We start from the raw sequence: 18,807 nt of genomic DNA, 5'->3' as shown, positions 1-18,807 counted from the left end.
CAGCATCAACAACATGGTGTGGGGCAATCAGAGAGCCAGCCATTAGAAAGGGTCCAGCATCAACAACATGGTGTGGGGCAATCAGAGAACCAGCCATTAGAAAGGGTCCAGCATCAACAACATGGTGTGGGGCAATCGGAGAGCCAGCCATTAGAAAGGGGTCCAGCATCAACAACATGGTGTGGGGCAATCAGAGAGCCAGCCATTAGAAAGGGGTCCAGCATCAACAACATGGTGTGGGGAAATCCGAGAGCCAGCCATTAGAAAGGGTCCAGCATCAACAACATGGTGTGGGGCAATCGAGAGCCCGCCATTAGAAAGGGGTCCAGCATCAACAACATGGTGTGGGGCAATCGGAGAGCCAGCCATTAGAAAGGGGTCCAGCATCGCATCAATAACATGGTGTGGGGCAATCAGAGAGCCAGCCATTAGAAAGGGGTGCAGCATCAACAACATGGTGTGGGGCAATCAGAGAGCCAGCTATTAGAAAGGGGTCCAGCATCAACAACATGGTGTTGGGCAATCAGCCATTAGAAAGGGGCCCAGCAGCAACAACATGGTGTGGGGCAATCAGAGAGCCAGCCATTAGAAAGGAGTCCAGCAGCAACAACATGGTGTGGGGCAATCAGAGAGCCAGCCATTAGAACGGAGTCCAGCAGCAACAACATGGTGTGGGGCAATCAGAGAGCCAGCCATTAGAAAGGAGTCCAGCAGCAACAACATGGTGTGGGGCAATCAGAGAGCCAGTCATTAGAAAGGAGTCCAGCAGCAACAACATGGTGTGGGGCAATCAGAGAGCCAGTCATTAGAAAGGGGTCCAGCATCAACAATATGGTGTGGGGCAATCAGAGAGCCAGCCATTAGAAAGGGGTCCAGCATCAATAACATGGTGTGGGGCAATCAGAGAGCCAGTCATTAGAAAGGGGTCCAGCATCAACAATATGATGTGGGGCAATCAGAGAGCCAGCCATTAGAAAGGGGTCCAGCATCAATAACATGGTGTGGGGCAATCAGAGAGCCAGCCATTAGAAAGGGGTCCAACATCAACAACATGGTGTGGGGCAATCAGCCATTAGAAAGGGGTCCAGCAGCAACAACATGGTGTGGGGCAATCAGAGAGCCAGCCATTAGAAAGGGGTCCAGCATCAATAACATGGTGTGGGGCAATCAGAGAGCCAGTCATTAGAAAGGGGTCCAGCATCAACAACATGGTGTGAGGCAACCAGAGAGCCAGCCATTAGAAAGGGGTCCAGCATCAATAACATGGTGTGGGGCAATCAGAGAGACAGCCATTAGAAAGGGGTCCAGCATCAACAACATGGTGTGGGGCAATCAGCCATTAGAGAGGGGTCCAGCAGCAAGAACATGGTGTGGGGCAATCGGAGAGCCAGCCATTAGAAAGGGGTCCAGCATCAACAACATGGTGTGGAGCAATCGGAGAGCCAGCCATTAGAAAAGGGTCCAGCATCAATAACATGGTGTGGGGCAATCAGAGAGCCAGCCATTTGAAAGGGGCCCAGCAGCAACAACAACAACAACATGGTGTGGGGCAATCAGAGAGCCAGTCATTAGAAAGGGGTCCAGCATCAACAATATGGTGTGGGGCAATCAGAGAGCCAGCCATTAGAAAGGGGTCCAGCATCAATAACATGGTGCGGGGCAATCAGAGAGCCAGCCATTACAAAGGGGTCCAGCATCAATAACATGGTGTGGGGCAATCAGAGAGCCAGTCATTAGAAAGGGGTCCAGCATCAACAACATGGTGTGGGGCAACCAGAGAGCCAGCCATTAGAAAGGGGTCCAGCAGCAACAACATGGTGTGGGGCAATCGGAGAGCCAGCCATTAGAAAGGGGTCCAGCATCAACAACATGGTTTGGGGCAATCGGAGAGCCAGCCATTAGAAAGGGGTCCAGCATCAACAACATGTTGTGGGGCAATCAGCCATTAGAAAGGGTCCAGCAGCAACATCATGGTGTGGGGCAATCGGAGAGCCAGCCATTAGAAAGGGGTCCAGCATCAACAACATGGTGTGGGGCAATCGGAGAGCCAGCCATGAGAAAGGGGTCCAGCATCAATAACATGGTGTGGGGCAATCCGAGAGCCAGCCATTAGAAAGGGTCCAGCATCAACAACATGGTGTGGGGCCATCAGAGAGCCAGCCATTAGAAAGGGTCCAGCATCAACAACATGGTGTGGGGTAATCAGAGAGCCAGCCATTAGAAAGGGGTCCAGCAGCAATAACATGGTGTGGGGCAATCAGAGAGCCAGCCATTAGAAAGGAGTCCAGCATCAACAACATGGTGTGGGGCAATCAGTCATTAGAAAATGGGTCCAGCAGCAAGAACATGGTGTGGGGCAATCAGAGAGCCAGCCATTAGAAAGGAGTCCAGCATCAACAACATGGTGTGGGGCAATCAGCCATTAGAAAAGGGTCCAGCAGCAATAACATGGTGTGGGGCAATCAGAGAGCCAGCCATTAGAAAGGGGTCCAGCATCAATAACATGGTGTGGGGCAATCAGAGAGCCAGTCATTAGAAAGGGGTCCAGCATCAACAACATGGTGTGAGGCAACCAGAGAGCCAGCCATTAGAAAGGGGTCCAGCATCAATAACATGGTGTGGGGCAATCAGAGAGACAGCCATTAGAAAGGGGTCCAGCATCAACAACATGGTGTGGGGCAATCAGCCATTAGAGAGGGGTCCAGCAGCAAGAACATGGTGTGGGGCAATCGGAGAGCCAGCCATTAGAAAGGGGTCCAGCATCAACAACATGGTGTGGAGCAATCGGAGAGCCAGCCATTAGAAAAGGGTCCAGCATCAATAACATGGTGTGGGGCAATCAGAGAGCCAGCCATTTGAAAGGGGCCCAGCAGCAACAACAACAACAACATGGTGTGGGGCAATCAGAGAGCCAGTCATTAGAAAGGGGTCCAGCATCAACAATATGGTGTGGGGCAATCAGAGAGCCAGCCATTAGAAAGGGGTCCAGCATCAATAACATGGTGCGGGGCAATCAGAGAGCCAGCCATTACAAAGGGGTCCAGCATCAATAACATGGTGTGGGGCAATCAGAGAGCCAGTCATTAGAAAGGGGTCCAGCATCAACAACATGGTGTGGGGCAACCAGAGAGCCAGCCATTAGAAAGGGGTCCAGCAGCAACAACATGGTGTGGGGCAATCGGAGAGCCAGCCATTAGAAAGGGGTCCAGCATCAACAACATGGTTTGGGGCAATCGGAGAGCCAGCCATTAGAAAGGGGTCCAGCATCAACAACATGTTGTGGGGCAATCAGCCATTAGAAAGGGTCCAGCAGCAACATCATGGTGTGGGGCAATCGGAGAGCCAGCCATTAGAAAGGGGTCCAGCATCAACAACATGGTGTGGGGCAATCGGAGAGCCAGCCATGAGAAAGGGGTCCAGCATCAATAACATGGTGTGGGGCAATCCGAGAGCCAGCCATTAGAAAGGGTCCAGCATCAACAACATGGTGTGGGGCCATCAGAGAGCCAGCCATTAGAAAGGGTCCAGCATCAACAACATGGTGTGGGGTAATCAGAGAGCCAGCCATTAGAAAGGGGTCCAGCAGCAATAACATGGTGTGGGGCAATCAGAGAGCCAGCCATTAGAAAGGAGTCCAGCATCAACAACATGGTGTGGGGCAATCAGTCATTAGAAAATGGGTCCAGCAGCAAGAACATGGTGTGGGGCAATCAGAGAGCCAGCCATTAGAAAGGAGTCCAGCATCAACAACATGGTGTGGGGCAATCAGCCATTAGAAAAGGGTCCAGCAGCAATAACATGGTGTGGGGCAATCAGAGAGCCAGCCATTAGAAAGGGGTCCAGCATCAACAACATGGTGTGGGGCCATCAGAGAGCCAGCCATTAGAAAGGGGTCCAGCATCAACAACATGGTGTGGGGCCATCAGAGAGCCAGCCATTAGAAAGGGTCCAGCATCAACAACATGGTGTGGGGCCATCAGAGAGCCAGTCATTAGAAAGGGGTCCAGCATCAACAACATAGTGTGGGGCAATCAAGAGCCCGCCATTAGAAAGGGGTCCAGCATCAACAACATGGTGTGGGGAAATCAGAGAGCCAGCCATTAGAAAGGGTCCAGCATCAACAACATGGTGTGGGGCAATCGAGAGCCAGCCATTAGAAAGGGGTCCAGCATCAACAACATGGTGTGGGGCAATCGAGAGCCAGCCATTAGAAAGGGGTCCAGCATCAACAACATGGTGTGGGGAAATCAGAGAGCCAGCCATTAGAAAGGGTCCAGCATCAACAACATGGTGTGGGGCAATCGAGAGCCCGCCATTAGAAAGGAGTCCAGCATCAACAACATGGTGTGGGGAAATCAGAGAGCCAGCCATTAGAAAGGGTCCAGCATCAACAACATGGTGTGGGGCAATCAGAGAGCCAGCCATTAGAAAGGGTCCAGCATCAACAACATGGTGTGGGGCAATCGAGAGCCCGCCATTAGAAAGGGGTCCACCATCAACAACATGGTGTGGGGCAATCGAGAGCCCGCCATTAGAAAGGGGTCCAGCATCAACAACATGGTGTGGGTCAATCGGAGAGCCAGCCATTAGAAAGGGGTCCAGCATCAACAACATGGTGTGGGGCAATCAGAGAGCCAGCCATTAGAAAGGGGTCCAGCATCAACAACATGGTGTGGGGAAATCCGAGAGCCAGCCATTAGAAAGGGGTCCAGCATCGACAACATGGTGTGGGGCAATCAGAGAGCCAGCCATTAGAAAGGGGTCCAGCATCAACAACATGGTGTGGGGAAATCCGAGAGCCAGCCATTAGAAAGGGTCCAGCATCAACAACATGGTGTGGGGCAATCGAGAGCCCGCCATTAGAAAGGGGTCCAGCATCAACAACATGGTGTGGGGCAATCGGAGAGCCAGCCATTAGAAAGGGGTCCAGCATCAAGCACATGGTGTGGGGCAATCGGAGAGCCAGCCATTAGAAAGGGGTCCAGCATCAACAACATGGTGTGGGGCCATCAGAGAGCCAGCCATTAGAAAGGGTCCAGCATCAACAACATGGTGTGGGGTAATCAGAGAGCCAGCCATTAGGAAGGGTCAGCATCAAAAACATGGTGACATGGTGTTAGGCAATCAGCCATTAGAAAGGGGTCCAGCAGCAATAACATGGTGTGGGGCAATCAGAGAGCCAGCCATTAGAAAGGAGTCCAGCATCAACAACATGGTGTGGGGCAATCAGCCATTAGAAAAGGGTCCAGCAGCAATAACATGGTGTGGGGCAATCAGAGAGCCAGCCATTAGAAAGGAGTCCAGCATCAACAACATGGTGTGGGGCAATCAGCCATTAGAAAAGGGTCCAGCAGCAATAACATGGTGTGGGGCAATCAGAGAGCCAGCCATTAGAAAGGGGTCCAGCATCAACAACATGGTGTGGGGCAATCAGAGAGCCAGCCATTAGAAAGGGGTCCAGCATCAACAACATGGTGTGGGGCAATCAGAGAGCCAGCCATTAGAAAGGGGTCCAGCATCAACAACATGGTGTGGGGAAATCCGAGAGCCAGCCATTAGAAAGGGTCCAGCATCAACAACATGGTGTGGGGCAATCGAGAGCCCGCCATTAGAAAGGGTCCAGCATCAACAACATGGTGTGGGGCAATCAGAGAGCCTTCAATTAGAAAGGGGTCCAGCAGCAACAACATGGTGTGGGGCAATAGGAAAGGTAGCCGTAAGAGATTGCCTCACACCATGTTATTGCTGCTGGACGAATCAGAAAGCCAGCCATAACGTGGTGTGGGGAAATCACTGAGCCCACACCACGTAAGGCTTCTTTCACACTTCCGTCGGTACGGGGCCGTCATGAAGCGTCGGCGCGACGTACCGACGGAAATGTTTGCTTTCACGCTTCCGTCTGCGTTGCTGAGAAGGAATGATCGTGAGAGTGATATTTCCTGCCGGGCATGCGCAGTCTGAAACACTGGATGTGACGTACGGAAAAACTTTCCCTTGAATGTTTTTCTGTGACGACGGGCCGCCAAAACCCGACGCATCCAGTGCACGACAGACACGACGTGTGGCCATACGTCGCGATCCGTCGGCAATATAAGTCTATGGGAAAATGCAGGATCCCGCATTTTCCAAAATCGACGGATTGCGACGTAAGCAGAAAGACGGAAGTGTGAAAGAGGCCTAAGAGAGTGAACTGGCAGCAATAAATGGTGTGGGGCAATCGGAGAGCCAGCGATAAGAGATTACCGGTCCAGCAGCAATAACGTGGTGTGGGAAAGCCAGCCATAAGAGACTTATCAATCCTGAAATTGTGAAGATATTGGGGCTTGATCACAGAACCATCAAAATTCTTGTTGGAAATAGTCAATAGGGTTGCAAAAGCGTTTAGAGAGAAAAGACACCTGAAATGTGAAGTGACCTGCAGCCCATTATCCTCCAGTTCTGTCACATTCCAGAATTGACACCTCCCCGGAGTGCCCAGAGGTACCTGATGTTCAGTGTTGAAAATTGGCCACCACTGAACAAGACCAGTTAAAACATCAAGACGTGGCCTAGAAATATCTGCAAAGGCTTTCTTGACTGATGAGATGAGAGTAAGGGTACTGTCACACAGCGCAATTACGATCGCTACGACGGTACGATTCGTGACGTTCTAGCGATATCGTTACTATATCGCAGTGTCTGACACGCAGCAGCGATCAGGGACCCTGCTGAGAATCGTACGTCGTAGCAGATCGTTTGAAACTTTCTTTCGTCGCTGGATCTCCCGCTGTCATCGCTGGATCGTTGTGTGTGACAGCGATCCAGCGATGCGTTCGCTGGTAACCAGGGTAAACATCGGGTTACTAAGCGCAGGGCCGCGCTTAGTAACCCGATGTTTACCGTGGTTACCAGCGTAAAAGTAAAAAAAAAAAAAACCGTACATACTCACCATGTGATGTCCGTCAGGTCCCTTGCAGTCTGCTTCCCGCTCTGACTGTGAGCGCCGGCCGGAAAGTGAGAGCAGATCACAGCGGTGATAACCGCTGCGCTCTGCTCTCACTGTACGGCTGCACTCAGTCAGAGCAGGAAGCAGACTGCAAGGGACCTGACGGACATCACATGGTGAGTGTGTACGGTTTGTTTTTTTTACTTTTACGCTGGTAACCACGGTAAACATCGGGTTACTAAGCGCGGCCCTGCGCTTAGTAACCCGATGTTTACCCTGGTTACCAGCGAACCTCGGCATCGCTCCAGCGCTGTGATTGCAAAGTGTGACCGCAGTCTACGACGCTGGAGCGATACTCATACGACGCTGCGACGTCACGGATCGTGCCGTCGTAGCGACGAAAATTGCACGGTGTGACAGTACCCTTAGGGTACTGCTATGGGCTGGTATTATTAACCCAATCCCATTTTTTTTAACCATGTTCACTAAATGCTAAAACTGACCTGCCATTTTGATTCTCCAGGTCATTACTAGTTCATAGGCACCAAACATGTCTAGGTTATTTTTTTTATCTAGGTGGTGAAAAAAAAATTCCAAAGTTTGTTTAAAAATAAATTGTGCCATTTTCCGATACTTGTAGTGTCTCCATTTTTCATGATCTCGAGTTAGGTGATGGCTTATTTTTTGCATGCCGAGCTGACATTTTAGTGATACCATTTTGGTGCAGATACGATCTCTTGATCACCCGTTATTGCATTTTAATACAGTGTTACAGCGACCAAAAAAACGTAATTCTGGCATTTTTATTTTTTTTTTCTCATTATGTCTTTTAGCGATCGGGTTTATTTTTTCTTTATTTTGAATGAGGCAAAAGGGAGTGATTTGAACTTTTATATATATTTTTTTAAAAACTTTTTTTTTTTTTTTTTTTTACTTTTGGCATGCTTCAGTAGTCTCCATGGGAGACTAGAAGCTGCGATAATCCAATCGGCTCTGCTACATACAGGCGCTCAAAGCAATCCGGCAGTGACAACCATAGAGTTCTGCTGGAGACCTCTGGTTGTCATGCCAGCCCATCGGTGACCCGCGATTACGTGACTGGGTCACTGATGATGAGGATTTCCGGCGCGCTTGCCAGAAGCACACTTTAAATAGCATTGTGAGAGTTTGACAGTGGCATTTAACTAGTTAACAGCCGCGGGTGGATCATGATTCCACCAGCGGCTGTTAGAGGCACATGTCAGCTGTTAAAAACAGGAGCTTGTCAGTACTATGCCTCGGAGCACTGTCAGTTGTGTTGGCAAACACTGAAGCGGCTCAATAAACACTGCTCTCGGTAAGTGTGTTTAGTTAGAGACAAGGTGTGCTGGTCACAGAGAATATGGCACTAATTGCCTAGCTATCTCAGGCTGTCCTTACCTCCGCTCGTTCTCTGATTGAGACGCAGGGATAGAGTGACAGGGATCGCGTGCGTACCTTCATTGCTGCAAGGTCTCTGCATATGAGACGTGTGCCATGAACGGAGATCAGTGCGGAATGTTGGCACACCTTGTCTCTAACAAACCACGCTTACAGAGAGCGGTGTTCATGATCCGCTTCAGTGCGTGCCAGCACAACTGACACAGTGCTCCGAGGCATAGCGCCGACGATCTGCATGATTTATATGTAACAGCTGATCGGGGACCGTAGGCATTTATTAATACACAGTGACTTTGCATACTGCATTTTGCCCTTATTTTTGTGGCCTTTGCTATAATAGTATGGCTGTAATGCTGACGTTCTCCCAAGTGCACACAGTGAGTTGGAGATCACCGACATTTATTTAATTAAGTCTTTACTTACATCTGCAAACTACCGTATGTGCTATTAGGTGTTATATACTGTTGTCGCATTCCACTTCCCCATGTATCACAATGGGAAAATTCTAATGATAGCAGTTTTGTTTTAGTGCACATATTAAATTGAAATCCAGCAGACTATTTAGGGTCATAAGCTGTGACACTATTTATGATATTTTTCTGGGACCTACCATTGGAGAATTAGTGGATCATGGTGGTGTCTATAACATAACAAATCACACACTATGATCCAATATACATCGATTGATGGATGAATATTTCATTTAAATTTGATAACTTTTTATATTTAATAAAGTTTAAATTTGTATTCCCTTTCTCTCTTTCTAATATCTAATTAGTGGTGTACATCTTGTGAATATGTACCATGAGTCTGGATTTCTTTTCTCCAGATACGGGAGAATTCTACAGGCCATCGGCTGCCATCACAACCAATTGGTTCTCCAAGATCACGTTTCAGAGGGCCGATGGGTGCTGGAGCGTATGCACTGCCAATGACGACATTTAAAGGAAGCCTATCATGTCACATAACGCAATTAACTTGCACACATATGGTTAATCTGCATGTTAATAGCTTTATAAAGATGCCCGGCCGCTGTAATGCAAGTGTGGCACCCGGGAGAAAATGAACTTTACTCCACTGGCTTTCAGGGACGCAGGCGTGGCAATGTAGCTACAGTCTTTACCCACTATACTGTGAGTTGGTTGTAAACGTGTGCTGGCAATTTGACAGCCGGCTATGCACTGCTGTGTGAGCTGCCAGTCAAAGTGCAGGAGCATGCTTACAGTCACTGCTCACAGTATAGTTGGTAATGACTGAGGCACACCTGCATGACTGAGAGCTTGTAACTCCCAGGAGGAATTAAAGGGTGTTCCCATCTCCAAAATCCTATCCCCCAATATGTAATAGGTGTAATAATAATAATATTAGCAAATACCTCCAAATAGAAATGTAGTATAGTTTTTCTGATTCGCTCTCTCTTCCCTCATGTGCAGGCATTGCAGGACCTTGGGTATCCATGGTAACAACCACTGATATAGTGACAGCTAGTTGCTAGTGGTCATGACCATGGATACCTAAGGTCTGTCCTGCAATGCCTGCACATAAGGAAAGATATATAGCAAATCGGTAAAACTATACTATGTTTCTAATTTAAAGGTATTGCTAATATTATTAATACACCTGCTACATATTGGGTTAGGATCTTGGAGATGGGAATACGCCTTTAAGTTAATTTTCTCCGGGGTTCCGTACTTTCAGCACAGCGGCCGGGTACCCTCATAATTATATTAACCTTCAAATTAACCCTATATTTCCAGGTTAATGGCATCATCTGACCTGACAGGTTTTCTTTGAATGTTGCTCTCAATGATTGACAGCTGCATAGCAGTGATCAAAGCTAGCTTCAGCCGCTGCTGCAACAGGCAGATGATGGCTGTGTTAGGCTGGTCTGCATATGGCTGCGTACATCCTCCGTTAAGCTCCGCATGCGTCCTGCGTACCTATCTTTAACATTGGGTACGCAGGGACATGCGTTGTATGCGGTCGACGGGCACGTCAAAATGCCACATGCAGACGCAACCACATACAACGCATGTCCCTGCGTACCCAATGTTAAAGTTAGGTACGTGGGACGTATGCGGAAGTAGGCGGAGCTTAACGGAGGATGTACGCAGACATATGCAGACCAGCCAATCGCAAGTGTGTACTTGGCCTTACACAGCCATCTGATACAGCGTCATTTTCTGACATCTTACTTACCTTCCCCGCACGCCCGTGCAGCATCTTGTTCCGGTGCCAGCATCTGTTGTGGCTGGCCGTCACGTGTCCCTGCTCATTAAGGGAATGAATATTCACCTCTCTCCACGCCTACGGGAATGGAGCGAGGTGAATATTCATCACTCTTAACGCACACCCATGGTCACCCGGCCGCTGCTGGAAGCCGGCAGCTCCAGCTGACACTGTGTGCGTTATAAGAGAAATGAATATTCATTGCTAGTGCAGTGAATATTACATTCTCTTTAGCAGCGGGCACAGGCTTTAGCCACAGCCGTCTCTTGCCTCCTGTGACCCTCTGCTCCGCCGCTCCCCCTCCCCCACCAGCTTCTGGGACAGTGACTCGTGTATAAGCCAAGGGGGGGCGTTTTCAGAAAGAAAAATGTGCTGAAGAACTCTGCTTATACACGAGTATATTATTATTATAGTATTTGATTACTAGTACAGATTTCTATTACAATTTTATATTTATACAAATACTTGTCATTTCTTAGATAACAGTATTAGGAACTCCTGCTGAGGAAGACGGTGGAGGAAAAGTTGACCTGATCAAGGCTGGCGCTTTTGAAGATATTGATGTTGTGTTTATGGCCCATCCTGCCCAAGACGATGCAGCTTATCTTCCAGATGTTGCCGTACATGAGTGAGTAACACAACAGTCAATGATAGTCTTGCCACTGTCAGTGTGGTCATGGTAAGGAAATTGCCCATCGGATAGCTATGACCTGCATTAAACACATTTGATGGATTATCTGGCAGAGGTTGCAGTTTACAAGAGCACCCTTCTCTTAAGCCCCCTATATACTTTATAGAGCTCTGTGGATTTTTCACCTGGCAGCTATTTTGCCCAACTCCCTCATGCACAGACACTCTCAGCCAAGACATCTCTGCTAGTGGCTTATCTCTGCGATAACAAAGGAATCGGCGGTGCGAAATTGGACATGCTGGATCCTTCTCTCCCCCGACAATCAACTGACAATCACAGACTGTCGATCTGTCGACCATCGATATCTTTTCGCCAACGTTATATCATATCTATGTGAGTTTGGCCAACGTTAGTCTTATGTGGGCGTTTAGTCTTTGCACCTTTAAAGTTCTAAGACTAAATTGATATTTTTGTTACAATTTTATCAATTATCATCTTCAATCTGGTTATCTGTGAGCCCCCACTTTAAAATAGTATAGTTCACTTTAGTTATAGTAAGTTGTAGGGACTTTGGTATTGTAAATTCTCAAACTGAATTAATTTTTTTTTCAGTTTTAATTTTTTTGGGGAAACTTCCTTATAGAACCCCCTTTCCCCAATAAAATACATAAGTTTGACAACTACCACCATTCTTCTGTTGCTCTAAAAAAGAAGAGACTTCCTGCAAATTCTCAATAAGTTGAAATCCATTTTAATTCTACAAAATTAATGCCTAGTGCTGAATCTTCAGGAAGTTTCCTTTTTGAACTCTACCATTACTCATTTATCCGTCATGGCATCATGTATTCTGTTATACTTGGTTGACATGATGCTGGTATGAGAAGAGCATCGAGAAGAAGGTCAATGTGCTGCCATTTTCAGAACCATTAAAAAATTAGACTAGGACAAGGAAGAACTTCTGTTTATTCTTATTTCTACTTGTGCATCCTTTGACTAAGAATATCTGATATGATTCTTAAAGGGGTTGTTTACTTTCATATTTTTAGTCCACAGGCACCCTTTTTAAAAAAAAAAAAAACTAGAAAAGCAGCTTAACTTACACCCTACGCTCAAGCGCTGCCTTTCCATCACTGCTGATCTTTGATGACTTTGCTGCAGCAGTGACATCACAACTACAGCACGTAACCTCTGCTGCAAATCATGGCTCAACACTGATTATACAGTTGTGATTTTAGCATCGCGGCTATGTGAACTTGTCAGTGGCAAAGACGCAGTGCCGGTGGGGCTGGGGTCTAAGTTAAAGGGAATATGTCACCCCAAAATTGGCCTATAAACTAAGGCCACCAGCATTAGGGGCTTATCTACAGCATTCTGTAATCCTGTAGATCAGCCCCCGATATGTCCTGAAAGATAAGAAAAACAAGTTAAATTATCCTCACCTGGGGGGGCGGTCCCGATCCGCTCCAATGGGCATCGTGGACCGGGTCCGGCGCCTCCCATCTTCATACGATGACGTCCTCTTCTTGACTTCCTGCCACGGCTCCAGCGCAGGCATACTTTGTGTGCCCTGTTGAGGGCAGAGCAAAGTACTGCAGTGCGCAGGCGCCGGGAAAGGTCAGAGAGGCCCAGCGCCTGCGCACTGCAGTACTTTGCTCTGCCCTCAACAGGGCAGACAAAGTACGCCTGCGCAGGAGCCATGGCAGGAAGTCAAGAAGAGGATGTCATCTGATGAAGTTAGGAGGCGCTGGACTGGACCGCGACGCCCATCGGACCCGAACCTGGACCTCCCCTGGGTGAGTATAATCTAACCTCTTTTTCTCATCTTTGAGGTAACATCGGCGGCTTATCTACAGCATTACAGAATGCTGTAGATAAGCCCCTGATGCCGGTGGACTTAGTTTATAGGCCTAAAATGGGGTGACAGATTCCCTTTAATCTGCTTTTGTTACTTTTGCTTTTGAGCAAAAAAATAAAATTAAAATTGGGCAGTCCCTTGAATTAATTTCTGCACAGTTTGTATGCACGACCAGTAATTTGATTAGGCAGTATGATTATTATTTTTTTTATACTATTTAATTTGTGTGCTGTTTAGATTTCAGAGAAAAGAGAAATAATTGTTAAGAATTGGCTTTATTTCCTAGTGTGACTGTGAAATATTATGGAAAAGCTTCTCATGCAGCTGCATACCCATGGGAAGGAATTAATGCTTTAGATGCTGCTATTCTTGCATACAACAATATCTCTGTCTTAAGACAGCAAATGAAACCCTCGTGGAGAGTTCATGGTGAGAAATGTCACGGATAACCTTCTATTGCTGTTTCTAATCCTGCAGAGATGGGGTCTTTGCACAACAATTGCTTCATTATTGTATACCCATGTAGCTACTACAGTTTGTGCTATTACAATACACTCACCCCTATTCCTTAGATCTGCACTACTCCTTTGATGAGTCCTTTCTGTAGAAACTCCTACTCTACATTTGGCCTTAGGATTCTATCATTTCAAACCAAAAGATCCTTTAGCCGACATGGTGTCCATTTGGGGGGGGAAAGCTTACATATTGGACAAGCAGCAAGCCAAATCCCTTGATCTCTGATGTAGTGTCTCAGAAGGGAGAGGGTGCACTAAGGAGCAGCAGCAGTGCTGTGACATGAGGACACAGTGAGTTATAAAATTACTTGAAGCGACATATAATAACATAAGAGAAATGAGCCTTTATAGTTTCAGACAGAATGTGGATGGAAATACGTTATCTCCCCAGAGTACCCCATTAATGTGTTAGATGTTAGAAAAAAAATGTGTGGCCCATGGTGTTTGCTTCACATGTAGCTCCATTTCTGAAGGTGCATTGCATAGCTAGTTATTTGTATACCCTTTTATAGTGTTCATATTCTTTAAAGCTGATCGGTCACCAGGTTTCTCAATACAGATTGCATGTATTATTAAATAGATCTCTTAGACCTCATAAGACTGATGTACTTTGAAAATCCATGTCAGAATGGCTTTATAATTCGGATATTATTTTGCGCTTTTAAGTCTAGTTCTAGATGAATTGATAAGATGTCAATTTTATTATCACTGGAGTAAACGTTATAAAAAGGATTTTTCAGCTTTTATGGTAGTAATTTTCAAAGTAAATACATCAGCCTCATCAGGTCTAAGAAATATATTTAATAATTATTACCGTATATACTCGAGTATAAGCCGACCCGAGTATAAGCCGACCCCCCTAATTTTGCCACAAAAAACTGGGAAAACTTATTGACTCGAGTATAAGCCTAGGGGGGAAAATGCAGCAGCTACCGGTAAATGTCAAAAGTAATAATAGATACCAATAAAAGTAAAATTAATTGAGACATCAGTAGGTTAAGTGTCTTTGAATATCCATATTGAATCAGGAGCCCCATATAATGCTCCATACTGTTCATTATGGCCCCATAAGATGTTCCATATTAAAATATGCCCCATATAATCCTGCATAAAGGTTAATAAAGGCCCCATAAGATGCTCCATAGACACATTTGCCCAATATAATGCTGCACAAATGCTGATTATGGCCCCATAAGATGCTCTATAAAGATATTTGCCCCTTATAGTGCTGCACAAACGTTATGGCCCTATAAGATGCTCCATACAGACACTTGCCCCATATGCCGTAGTGCCCTACAAACGTTATTTATGGCCCCATACAAACACTTGCCCCATATAGTGCTGCACAAACATTATGCCCCTATATAGTGCTGCAGAAACGTTATGGCCCCATATAGTGCTCCAGGAATGTTATGGCCCCATATAGTGCTGCAGAAACGTTATGGCCCCATATAGTGCTGCAGGAATGTTATGGCCCCATATAGTGCTCCAGGAATGTTATGGCCCCATATAGTGCTCCAGGAATGTTATGGCCCCATATAGTGCTGCAGGAATGTTATGGCCCCATATAGTGCTGCAGGAATGTTATGGCCCCATATAGTGCCGCAGGAATGTTATGGCCCCATATAGTGCCGCAGGAATGTTATGGCCCCATATAGTGCCGCAGGAATGTTATGGCCCCATATAGTGCCGCAGGAATGTTATGGCCCCATATAGTGCCGCAGGAATGTTATGGCCCCATATAGTGCCGCAGGAATGTTATGGCCCCATATAGTGCCGCAGGAATGTTATGGCCCCATATAGTGCCGCAGGAATGTTATGGCCCCATATAGTGCCGCAGGAATGTTATGGCCCCATATAGTGCCGCAGGAATGTTATGGCCCCATATAGTGCCGCAGGAATGTTATGGCCCCATATAGTGCCGCAGGAATGTTATGGCCCCATATAGTGCCGCAGGAATGTTATGGCCCCATATAGTGCCGCAGGAATGTTATGGCCCCATATAGTGCCGCAGGAATGTTATGGCCCCATATAGTGCCGCAGGAATGTTATGGCCCCATATAGTGCCGCAGGAATGTTATGGCCCCATATAGTGCCGCAGGAATGTTATGGCCCCATATAGTGCCGCAGGAATGTTATGGCCCCATATAGTGCCGCAGGAATGTTATGGCCCCATATAGTGCCGCAGGAATGTTATGGCCCCATATAGTGCCGCAGGAATGTTATGGCCCCATATAGTGCCGCAGGAATGTTATGGCCCCATATAGTGCCGCAGGAATGTTATGGCCCCATATAGTGCCGCAGGAATGTTATGGCCCCATATAGTGCCGCAGGAATGTTATGGCCCCATATAGTGCCGCAGGAATGTTATGGCCCCATATAGTGCCGCAGGAATGTTATGGCCCCATATAGTGCCGCAGGAATGTTATGGCCCCATATAGTGCCGCAGGAATGTTATGGCCCCATATAGTGCCGCAGGAATGTTATGGCCCCCATATAGTGCCGCAGGAATGTTATGGCCCCCATATAGTGCTGCAGGAATGTTATGGCCCCATATAGTGCTCCAGGAATGTTATGGCCCCATATAGTTCTGCAGGAACGTTATGGCCCCATAGATGCTCCATATAGACACTTGCCCCATTTGCTGTGATAAAAAAAAAAAATCACATACTCACCTCTCCGTCGCTCAGGCCCCCGCACTTTCAATGGTCACCTGCTCCTCGTTCCGGGCGCCGATCTGTCTCCAGCACTGACGTTCAGCAGAGGGCGCGCACTGACCACGTCACCGCACCCTCTGACCTCAGCGTCAGTGCTGGAGACAGATCGGCGCCCGGAACGAGGAGCAGGTGACTATCGCGCAGCGCTCCCCTCCCCGTATACTCACCTGGTCCTGCCGCTGTGTAGATCCCGCTTCCCCGACGCCGCAGCGCTTCATCCTGTACTGAGCGGTCACATGGTCCCGCTGATTACAGCAATGACTATGCGGCTCCACCCCTATGGGAGGTGGAGCCGAATATTCATTTACTGTAATGAGCGGGACCATGTGACCGCTCAGTGCAGGAAGACGCTGAAGCTGCTGCTGCCGGCGCTGGGGAAGACAGGGACCTGCAGGGACCGCGCCTGGACTAGGTGAGTATTTTTAGACAGCTCCCCCTCCCCTGCCGACCCCCGGTATGACTCGAGTATAAGCCGAGAGGGGCAATTTCAGCCCAAAAAAAGTGGGCTGAAAATCTCGGCTTATACTCGAGTATATACGGTATGCCATTTCTGATGACAGATCCACTTTAAATTAGGGGACTGCATGTGATATTCAAAAACTTGTAGTTACATGTCTATGTCTGACCAAATATCTTACTGTAAGTGCAAGTGAAGTGGATCTGTATACTAATGGGCTGCTGGAAAGCATTATAAGTTCTAAAGCTACTTAAAGGGATTGTGCCATAAACAGCATTTATCATGTAAACCTTCAGCAATAATTAAAGTTTGATTGCAGGGGGTCCAGCTTCTGAAACCTCCACTGATCCCATGAATGGGAGGCCCAAAGTGCCCCGTGTACATGAAGTGTTAGTAGACAGTGTTTGATTACTGGTTCATTCCCATAATGAAAAGCTGCCACCTATCAAAAGGATAGGTTATACATTGCAGACAGATTGGTGGATTCCAACTGCTTAGACCCCTAAAATACATATGAATGGGTCTTGGAAATTCCTCGTCGGAATGGCTTAGCATTTAGGGCCATGATTAACTTTTTCTGTAGTTCTCTAAAGAAAGAGACTGGACATTTTGGATCCCAGAGCCTCATTCTTGGGATCCATGAGGGACCCCCATCAATCGGCAAGTTGTCATCTATCCATTGGGTAGGTGTTAACTTCTAATGAAAGGAATAAGCCTTTAATTGTCTATTATTACTGTTTAATTGTCTGTTAGTCAGTTTATGGAACAGTGGGGTCTTTGGGGTCCTTCTTCTAATGACTGGTGGGATTCTCTGGAGCTGCACCCCTAGTGATCATACATTTCTCATCTATGCCGTGTATACGTTATATATGTTGTTAATTGGACAATCCCTTTAAAAGTGAAAATTGTTTAAAAATCTTTAAATTTGGGCTCACAAGACCAAAATAACTAACTGTGAACTGTTTTGTAATAGTGTTCTGGCCCTAATGTCCATCAGTGTGCCATGTACCCACATACAATGGTTACAGAGAAGGTCTAACTAAGGACATCATGTACCTTCAGTGGCCACATGACACGGCAGGGAGGCCAGGTATGGGGGACCAGGAATAAGGGTATGGCAATGTTTGCGATTTTGAGCCCAAATTGAAAGATTCTTCAAATTGATGGAAATGCCTTTAACAAGCAGTTATGTACATTGTCAGTATGCAGAGCACTAAAGTCTGAGCTTCAGCTATGAATATTTTTGTCTTTCAGGCGTAATAAAAAATGGTGGTGTGAAACCTAACATCATTCCATCATACACTGAACTAGAATTTTATTTGCGAGCGCCGTCACGCAAAGATCTTGCAGAACTCCTGGAAAGGGCTAGCGCTTGCTTTCATGCTGCAGCTACAGCGACTGGATGTAAGGTAAGCCACTGTGCGTGATAACTTGTCAATATGGGGAATTATGATATCCTTTTAGAAAAAAAAAAAATCACCTTATATTTGCATGCTGTGAGCAAGTGGGGATATTGACTATGAATCCGGGCCATTGACTTTAAACATGGTACTGTTATAGGAGTATACCCATCTTCAGGATCCTGATTGACAGAGGCCTTTAACTAGATAACAGCCGTGGGTGGATCGCGATTCCACCCGTGGCTGTTGGGGGTGCTTTGCTTCAATGTCACGTGTAAAGTCAAATGGAAAATTCAAGCAGAAAATGACCTATTAATTATTAAATCAGGTTTCCGGGTTTAATGTAATTTAAAAAATTATTTTCCAATGTTTGAGGCTTTTTTAGACTCCTATTTCCTTTTGTTCAGGAAATATCACAAGTACATTAGCCACAATGGTCAGATCCTGACCCTATCTTTTGTATTGAAGCATTGAATGAGCGTGTGCAAAGGTTGTGTTATCAGCTGTTTTATAGAGGGGTTATTTGTTGTAATACCGCCTCTTCTGGTAACAGAACTCCTGTAAACTCTTTGTGAAAGGACAGGAAGTAAAAGTCTAAAATATTCCCAGTAGCCAGTGTGACAATTGCAAGAATGTTAATTTCGTTTTAAACCCCTTTC

At 46.8% G+C, this 18,807-nt stretch overlaps 1 protein-coding gene across 1 annotated transcript in view; it reads left to right on the top strand.

Annotated features, from left to right (window-relative positions):
• The window catches only part of PM20D2 (peptidase M20 domain containing 2), a 44,677-nt gene that overhangs the window by 3,749 nt on the left and 22,121 nt on the right, over nucleotides 1-18,807 (top strand). Inside the window, exons 2-4 of the mRNA XM_077289738.1 lie at nucleotides 11,053-11,201; nucleotides 13,346-13,488; nucleotides 18,003-18,157. Of these exons, the coding sequence (XP_077145853.1) occupies nucleotides 11,053-11,201; nucleotides 13,346-13,488; nucleotides 18,003-18,157 (447 nt within the window). The remainder of the gene's footprint in view (nucleotides 1-11,052; nucleotides 11,202-13,345; nucleotides 13,489-18,002; nucleotides 18,158-18,807) is intronic.

Source organism: Ranitomeya variabilis, chromosome 2 (assembly GCF_051348905.1).
Source record: "Ranitomeya variabilis isolate aRanVar5 chromosome 2, aRanVar5.hap1, whole genome shotgun sequence".
NCBI lineage: Eukaryota > Metazoa > Chordata > Amphibia > Anura > Dendrobatidae > Ranitomeya > Ranitomeya variabilis.
The sequence above is the reverse complement of the archived record's forward strand: the minus strand, read 5'-3'. Positions and strand labels throughout refer to the sequence as shown.